This window comes from Lolium rigidum, chromosome 5 (genome assembly GCF_022539505.1).
Source record: "Lolium rigidum isolate FL_2022 chromosome 5, APGP_CSIRO_Lrig_0.1, whole genome shotgun sequence".
Classification (NCBI taxonomy): Eukaryota; Viridiplantae; Streptophyta; class Magnoliopsida; order Poales; family Poaceae; genus Lolium; species Lolium rigidum.
The window spans coordinates 146,717,354-146,727,040 of record NC_061512.1 but is presented as its reverse complement, the minus strand read 5'-3'; the positions used below and the strand labels follow the sequence as shown (position 1 = coordinate 146,727,040).

Below are 9,687 nucleotides of genomic sequence, written 5' to 3'. Positions count from 1 at the left end.
TCACACTTGGCCACAATTGTATGTACAACAAAGAAATAATAATTATGTTGGACTTCTAGTGGCTTGGCAAAAAGAGTGGATTTTCTTAGCAGGAGGTACACTCCCTATGGGGTTGTCATAGGTGCATCAAGGTCTGCACTAGCCCTTTTTTCCTCTCAAATATCAATTTTTTTTTATCTCTAACACCATACAACTTTTGAATTGGAAACTTTGCAATTCAAAAAAGTTGTGATAGAATGTGTATAAATAGTTTGGACTTTTCTGTCAATTATATATATATATTTATTTTAAATTTTACATATTTGAAAGTTTTAAATTTCACAAAAATCGGTCCACACAATTTTTGCCACACTGTAGTTGTAATGCCCAGTGACCTGCAAAACTACTCAGCCCCACCACAAGCCGCACGAATCTTAACACGACCAGCAACACACACAGCCACAGGCACCTCAAAAAGAAAATTCCGCAAAATCAAGGGCAAACCCCGTCACGCCCTCTTCCCCTCCGTTTGTTCCGTTTCCCCCAAATCTGCCCAAAACCCTTGCGGCTACCCAATCTCCGGCGGCGGCGCCCGGCGGCCAAAGCGGAATGGAGCGTCCGGCGACCGGCGTGACCTACCAGCGGTTCCCGCGCGTGAAGATCCGCGAGCTCAAGGACGACTACGCCAAGTTCGAGCTGCGCGACACCTGCGCGAGCATGGCCAACGCGCTCCGCCGCGTCATGATCGCCGAGGTGCCCACCGTCGCCATCGACCTCGTCGAGATCGAGAGCAACTCCTCCGTCCTCAACGACGAGTTCATCGCGCACCGCCTCGGCCTCATCCCGCTCACCTCCTCCGCCGCCATGGGCATGCGCTTCTCCCGCGACTGCGACGCCTGCGACGGCGACGGATCCTGCGAGCACTGCTCCGTCGAGTTCCACCTCGCCGCGCGCGCCACTGACTCCGGGCAGACGCTCGAGGTCACGTCCACCAAGGACCTACGCTCCACCGACCCCAAGGTATGCCCCGTCGACCAGGCCAGGGAGTACCAGCAGGCCCTGGGCAACATCGACCCCTACGACGGCGACCCCCAGGGAGACCACAGGCAAGTCCTCGCGCTCTCTCCATTTATTTTGACCCCATTCTCTTGTGTTAATCGTTACTAGTAGTATTTCTTACTTAACTGCAATGATGCCGGATCTGTATAATGAATTCCTAATACGCATTATAACGAATTCATTTCTAGTTTTTGATACTAGCATATCTGTATAATGAATTCCTAATCCACATCTTCACACACCTTGTTTTTGTTTGTATACTTCATTCTAGTTTTTGCTACCTGGTTCATGTGTTCTTCACTTTATATTGTTCCTGAATTCATTTCTTGTTCTTGTTTGGGAGCTACATCCGTAGATGTATCAAAATGTGGGGTCTTGTTGCCTGCACCATCTGAAGTCTCACACCTGTTGCTGTATCTGTAGATAATCTATTTGTTCATTTGTATCAAAAGGCCGAATTCCACTTTCCCAAGCTTGTTCATCTGTAAATAATTTCTATTTGAAATAAACACTGTTACTAGCAGCACATGTAATTCAGTCATGCTCAACCGTGTCTAGTTTTCAGATTAAAGACTGTATGCATGCCATATTTTCTTTTAGGTTCAGTTAGTAGGAGGCTGTGATGTCCAGTTAGAGCACTATTTGCTCCTCGATGCCTTGAAATTGCTATGACCTGAATGAAGATATATTTGTGTCATTGTATGCGCCATCCTCAAATGAGTTCAGCAGTGAAAACAGAGGTATATATTTTAGTTAGACAAAGCAAACGTTTGCTGTTGATTCCAATGGACCCTCGTTTTTGTTTTATCTTTCTACTATCTGAACTAGACCAGCTTTGCGCTTTGCTAGCATTGAAAGTCGGCATACTAATTTAGTAGACCTTTTTCTTCGCAGTAAGTCTTGATCTGTCTTGTAATCTAACATTTGAACTGATCAGGTATGTAGATCATTCATTCAGTTTGTAGAATGTGTAAGCCTACTCTAACACTTGGTTATTTAGTACACATGGATGGTCTGTTAAATCATATTCTGCTGAAATCACTAAAGATTAACAAATGTACTGGACCATCAGGTATAACGACGTGACAAGTTTTATTCCTGGTCTCTTCCATGGTATGTAGTTCAGGTAGCAGAAAACCATCAGAATCTTGTTTAATTGCCGCATTGATTTAATGCTTGAGTTCAAAACTCAAAAAACTTGTGTCCAGCCATGGAAAAAAATGTTTATCGCTGTTGGAAATGCATGTCGGTCCAGCTGTCCAGATAGCTCTCTGGGACATTGTCTTTATTTGGGCACATTTTTGCCCAGAGAAATTATTTACTTCAGACATTGTTACTGTTTTGACGAAAGAAGTGAGCAATGAAAGAGGTTGTAAAAGGGAGATAGAAAAGAGTAATGTTATATCATAACTTACCCTGTTATTCGTCCCTGGTGTTCATCCCTGTTTACGTGCCTAGAATCTGCTTAGCATTTCCCTTTTCCATTAAGGTGTGCACATTGCAATGCTTCTGTTGGGAATGCCACTGCATATGCCACATGTATCTTTCTTTCTGTTCTAAAACAAACTAATTGGGAGTAAGCAGTTAGTGAAAATAAAGAGACCTATTATTTTGTTCGCTCTCCTTTTCCCTCCTCTCTTGTTCCATTATAAAATTGAGCATTCTGCATGGGAGCAAAACTAAGCCTTTGATTATTACTTAATCTTACATGTTTAATTGTACATACGAATGATATTTGGGGACATCAGTACAAGCGGCGGGGCTGCCAGCAGCATATTTAGGAGGGAGGTGCCTCTTGTAAACTAGTTAGTGTCCAAATATTAAGAGTTTGTACCCCTTAAGGATTGTATTTGTTTCCTTGTATGTTGGATATAAATTGAACTCTTCGATTATGGCAGCTCTATTTATCTGACACTGATACGTCCTATTATGTGCTCTTTCTGCCATTTAACTTTTTTTTTCAGTTCTCTTGTTAATATTTGGTGCAGTAAGTGGATATCTAGATTACCTAGGTCCAAAGGATTAATACCAGAAAACTTTTAGTACATGCACCATTGATATGTTTTGTTGCTGTTGCGATAAACATTGAGTTATCTTATTATCCGTTTTCATTTTTTGTCTAAATTATTCAGTGGTATCTGCTAGTACTTGTTTGAATTTATCTTCAGTTTCCCTGAAAACAAATGTCTTAAAGCTTCCTTTAAGCATTGCTCTCTTGTTTACCCATGTTTATTGTTAGTAAGCTTATAATAATAATAATATCTGATTTCAGGGGCATACTAATTGTTAAGCTGCGTCGTGGGCAAGAACTCCGTCTTCGAGCAATTGCTAGGAAAGGAATCGGAAAGGACCATGCCAAGTGGTCCCCAGCTGCTACTGTGACCTTCATGTATGAGCCTGATATACGTATTAATGAAGAACTCATGGAGACACTTACACTTGAGGAAAAAACAAGCTGGGTGGAGAGCAGCCCTACAAAAGTATTTGACATTGATCCTAACACCCAACAGGTCAGCTTTTATTTCTAGTGCTTCTCCAGAACTTCTTCCCATGATATCATGTACAGATGTATTGATGTGTGGAGTTCTTCATTTTGTTCTTATGCTTATGATTGGTAAAGTTTAGGTTATTTATTTTCTGTGGGGTGACTATCTCTATATCGAACATACATCTTACAGCAGTACTCAAATTATTCCACAGTACAAGTATGATGTTGTACAGTCTTCATGGATTATTTAGATATAATAGTCAATATTGGCTGATGCTGCAATGTGTCAACACAGTGTTGTATGCACACCATTTTAACACAGCATCTGCTGTCATAAGCTGTTTGTTATATTTGCTATCTGTTTTTTGGCTGTTGTATTAAATTACTGTCAAATACCAGGGTGGGCATTCAGTCCTTGCTGTTCGGTTTTGTCTTTTTAGTATTTCCGTTCTCTAAAGTGACAACCGAATTAGCCTATGATTTTCTAAAAGTGGCAACTAAATCCTCGTCGATGGTGACTTTCTTGTGGCCGTGGTGGCTAGTGTTGGACTGTTGGGCAAAGTGTTTGTGCGATGTCTCCACCCTGATTGCCTTTGTAAGAGAGAGCGAGATGTGCCTGGCTGAGTTGTTACAGGTGCTGAGCTGTAGGAGAGATTTCAACAGGCTTGCTAATTTGCTACGCTAGATAGGGATGCTAGCATGGCCTTTGTAAAAGGCTTGTTCTTTCGGGCAGTTCGGTTAACCTGAACCTGGAACTAAACACGGATGTTAATTCAGGTTTCTGTATGTTGGCTTGTTCTTTTGGGCAGTTCGGTTAACCTGAACACAACTAAACACGGATGTTAATTCAGGTTTCTGTATGTTGCAACTGATTTAGAGACTGAAAACCAATTTAACTTGTATTTTTGTGTTTTCGAGTTTGGTTTTTGGTTCGGGTTCAGCTTCCTGGTTTTTATGCGCACCCTACAAACACGTGAGTTCTTTTGTGTGGTTGACATATTCGTACACAACACTGATGGTTTATATTGACTACTATTAAGTATTATTATGTGAGCGTAGCCACATATAATCTTTTGAATATAACCTGTCCACTAGCGACTGCATGTCACATGTCGAGTGGAATCTGTTAAAATGGATTAATCAGAGGGTGTGTAAATATATTTGGTAGTAACATGTGACCATAGAATCGTGTTTCCTAATACCACTGTTTCAGTTCCAGATGGAAATGCCACAAGTTATTCTGTCCTAATTGTTGACTAGAAGACATTTCTCGTGAGTCAACTAGAAGAATCGTACAAAAGACTTGACAGTTTCAAATTCAACCCGCTTCCCCAAATCGTCCGAGCACAAAGTTAAAGCAACCACAACAGCATATGAAATGATTGTTAAACATCCCTAATCTCCCAGGCACTACTACAAGCTAAAGCTTCCATTTCCTGATCCCTTCTTCTAATAGAAAAAATTCCTTATTTGACACTGCCTCAAAATCAGCTCCCTATTTTTCCCTTGTTTTTTTTCCAATTTGACACTTGGTCTAAGTTTCTTTTCGAACATGGCAATGACACAAATTATTCTGTCCTAATTGTTTTTTTTCTTGCATTTTTTACTTTGGAGCACTAACGATGTTAAATAGGAAAATGAAAAGACTCAATGATGTGACAAAAAATCTCTATAGGGCAAAAGCAACAGTGTTGTGACATATTTAACCAAATGAGAGCCGTGCATATGTTCATGGAACTAACTTCATTCAAAAAACTTTGTCAACAGATTTTAATTTTACAAATTGAAACTTTAAGTTCTGTTATGTAAGTTTGTGACAGCATCAACTAGAAGTTCGTTTGTTCTTGCTAAGTAAACCAACTATAACTCTTTTGAGCTGCACAATTGTGACTCAGATTCCATCAGTGGACTAGGTAGCATTGAACATTCGATGATGGTTGATCCAAAAATTGATTAGCGTCAGCGTTGAACACACATCTGACGGCAAGGTGCAGTCCCGAACACTACAGCACGGGATGCAGGCCTGTCCAGTAACACAGTTTTGTTATCAAGTGAGATGCGGCCAGTAGCGATTAGCGCTTGTGACTCCATGTAGCAACTGCACAACCCTGCAGCTGAGCTTGCATCTGAGCTCGCTGCACCTTACCTTCCTGCATCTGAGCCTGGGTCATCGTCCTGATGTCCCACCCTCCCCAGAAGACCCATACAGATGGTCATGGAGCCACGCCTGTCGCTGCACCGTGCCCCGACCCCGCTGCTGAGCCCTCTGAAGGAAACTCTAGAGCTGCGCCTTGGCCGCCCTCCACAGCCACGCCGTCTGGAGCACTGCCCTTGCTGTTCCTTTGTCCATGAGCTCATGCCACCACTGTGCTGTCTCCCTCAGCTCACGCCGCCACAGCCGCTTGAGACTCCAACGCATTGCCGCTAGGGTCAGAAAGGGGACTCTGGAAAGGAACGAGAATGTGATGGTTCGATTTGTCTCTCGATCGTTTAGGGGTATTTTGGTCCAGCAACAAAATTAACTGACGGAAGGATGTAACGCCACGATGGCAGTGTCATCTTTGGAAGGAAATTAAGTTTAAATATCAAATTGGGAAGTAAAAAAATATTCCAGGGCCAAATAAGGAAGCCGATTTTAACGTAGCGTCAAACATGGAATTTTCTCCTTCTAATATGTCCTTGTTGATGGAACTATCCCATCACCATCCACATTGCTTGTACCGCTTGCAGCCACTAATTGAAGATGAATCTACTACATCGAGAACGTATTGGGTGTACCGGGCCTTGTGGTGCACCCGGTGCAGTGAACCTTGGCACCCTTATCAATTCTGAAAGAATAGCACATAGACAAAACATCCATCTGCCATGCTGTGACATTTTAGTTAAATTTATAAGACAGCTCAAGAAGCAAAAAAGACAAATCTTTATCTGAATAGTAGCTAATCTAAACTGGGGTATGAATTTGGCTCATTAGCACTATCGACACTGCATTTATCATTTTCGTTTCTCTAATTGTGTTTTGGGTCTAGAGTTAAAATTTGTAGAGCGTTGCATTATTGCATACATGTTGTTTCTATGCACTCATTTTTTTTTCAATATTTTTGAAGTTTCTGAACATGTAAACTGTAGTCCGGTGCATCACAAGGCCTGGTGCACCGGATAGGCCCCTACAACATGATGTTAACAGCCACTTTCAGTCAAAGGCGATAGGTGCACTTGGGAGTTTTAAGTGCAAAACTATAAATGATATGTTTCCCTATAAGTTAATAGCCCCTTGGAAGTTTAAATGCAAATGTAGAACAAATTTACATGCCTGACACCTTCCATGTGTGATATGAAGATAAACTGCAGAAATTTTGATATCATCACATGCTATTATTTCTAGTACAGTACATTGTTTAGTATAGGTTATATATAACCTAGTCATGTGCAGGGGTGTGGATTTACACTGTCACCTCCTGAAATGGCTATTTAAAAGTTCCTTCAACTGGATATCCCTATTGTTTTAACGGGGCTTGCTTTGCTCAATGTACAATGCTAAACCATGTTATGGTTGGATGCAGATGCCTAAAGGCTAGTGGCAAATGCCTTTATTTGGTCATATAGCAACCCTCTGCCACCTGTCTTGCGTTAACATTTAGTTTATTTTTGGGTACACCTTATCCTGCATTGCTCCTTTCTAAAAGAATGATATAAATGGTAAATGTCATCTGGCAGAATTTACGTAAAATTGTAAATGCTGTCATTAATTGTTTACCATGTTTTCAGACTATCACTACTTCCGTAAATACGCATGTAATTGTATATTCGGGCATGAATTATTATTTTTACAATTTATTGGAATGATCTTAGGACTTTGAATTCTTAGGATTGGCCACTTGTTTGATGTTGGGTGACTCAATTTGTATGTAAGAAATCCTTTATGTTGACACTTTTTGTGTGGATTGATCAGGTTGTGGTTTCGGATCCAGAGGCATACACATATGATGACGAGGTGATCAAGAAAGCAGAGGCCATGGGGAAGCCAGGACTGATAGAGATCAATGCCAAGGAGGACAGCTTTGTGTTCACCGTGGAAACAACAGGCGCCCTCACAGCCTACGAGCTGATTATGAACGCCATCACGGTGTTGAGGCAGAAGCTGGACGCTGTTCGTCTGCAAGACGATGATGCGGATCTTGGTGAGCTTGGCGCCCACCTTTGAGGATATATCTGTCCGCTGCTCTGGCTCTCTGCACTGTGTAGGCTTTATCTAACTAGCTGTGTTAGTGGCAAGACGTGATGCCTATCTTCGAATGGATGTCCCAAGTACCAGAACTCTAATTATCTTGTATCCCTGCTGGTTTGATGCCATGACCTTGTGTGTTGGAACTAAGGAGAACCGTGGACACACTGTGGCTAGCTGTGGTTGAACAGATGGATGGATCGCTGGTAACCTTGTCTGCTATGATTGTTTCTTGCTCTTAGATTGATTGATTTGGCCGTGCTGTGTGGCGGATATGGTGTTGGTGGCTTGAATGCTGAGTTACTTACAGGTCTCCCCAGATTCATAGTATAGTAGTACCTGCTTTTGCTGAAACGCATTGCATCTGCTGGGTTAATGTTAGTACCGGCTTCTGAGTTGAATGCCGGTTGCAGGAGTACGACGGTACCCTACTGTATTCCAATCGATCGACAGATTGGCAGATATGCTGAAAACGATGCGAGGAGGAGGCAGGGCCATCTCTGCGTGGACATGGATCTGTTGTACGCTTCGCTTTGGCTTGATTGACGGACGTACCGCGAGATTTGGTGATTACTCCCACTTAGTAATGCCCATGTCTCCTCTAGATCACACTCGTAGTGTTTCCTTCTACAGCTCACAAACTGGAGTACAATGTAGCATACGATGCGGTACGTACGTGATGTCTCAAGTGGTATGCGTCTGTGTACCTATGCTGGGTAATTCCTCCGTTAAAAAATAAGTGCCGCGGATTTATGTAGATTCGTATATATCTACATGTGAATGTAGATAAATATACGGCGCTTATTTCTGAACGGAGGGAGTAGTTAGCTGGCTGGAGGTCACTACGCTGCGTCTATGGACTGAATGGAAGTGTCGCACAGATTTTTTGGTTCGTAGCTGGCCGGAGTACCACGGCCCCATGCTTCCCGGCGGCTGTTCGCTCGTGATCGTGAAGCTGTCGAGGTCTAGCTCATTGGTTCTTCAGCCTCGTTTTGCTCCCTAGTTTTCTCGCCGCTACCTTCTTCCCCAGGTAGGTTTCCAATACTTGCACGGGCGCCATTGCTGTGCCAGCCACATGTCGCGACTCACGAGTACCTAGTACGTGGTGTGTTTTTTAGCGAGGGTCTCGTTTTGGGGCCGGATGCGCCATTGACGAAACCTTTTGTAGACAGACAGGTCTCCAGTTGTTTTCTGTAACGAAACCGTAGGTAGGCATGCATGCTCGCTGCAAAGAGAAGGCTGTAGGCATTGTTTGACATGACGCCTGGATGGATGGTTCCTCCCGAGGCGGAGTGCACGGTACACAGTTGCAGCCTTCGTTAGTAGCGATGCTGATATAGGTCAGCTAATGGCTCTTAATTTGACAAGAGGTTGGTTTAACAGTAGGGATCAGTGATCGAATTCGATGTCGATGTGCTAGTACCACGACTACTGTCTTTTCTCCATCTCTATTTGATTAGGTTTCTCTCAAACGCATCGATCCGTGCCATTTAATTAGTAGTAAGTGTACTCCCTAGCAAGTGTCAGGCGCTATGAATTAATGGAAGAACCCGGCCGGTAGCATTAGGGGTGGAGATTCCGTTGGATACGGATGTTGGGGGGTGGCTGTTCTTCTCTCCTTCCCCGTGCGCGCGCTTTTCGAACATGTCCGTTAGATCCACATGTCTATCACGCACGCAATTATATAAAACCAACAACAGGAAGAACCCTATAGCACATCGCAACTGTTTTGTGTTACCGAGAGCGAGGAAAGATGCACAGCAATCATCACGTGTACTCCGTTGGCAAGCAGCGTAGCTTGGGGATGATGGATGATATGCATCGATCTCGTCTAAGTTACAGGCACGCACGCACAGCTCAGGAGGAGGAGACCATTGGCGGAGCTTGGATTGACGGATCGGTGCGCCGAATTCAAGGCTCATCATGCTGCTCTGGT

General features: G+C 43.1%; 1 protein-coding gene across 1 annotated transcript; it reads left to right on the top strand.

The window, feature by feature from the left end:
* Positions 1 to 588: 588 nt before the first annotated feature.
* LOC124653314 (DNA-directed RNA polymerases II, IV and V subunit 3-like) lies at positions 589 to 7,992 on the top strand. Its single transcript, XM_047192382.1, has 3 exons — positions 589 to 1,085; positions 3,311 to 3,548; positions 7,479 to 7,992. Exons 1-3 carry the CDS (start codon positions 589 to 591, stop codon positions 7,728 to 7,730), a joined length of 987 nt encoding a protein of 328 aa, XP_047048338.1. The 3' UTR covers positions 7,731 to 7,992.
* The last annotated feature ends 1,695 nt before the right edge of the window (positions 7,993 to 9,687 follow it).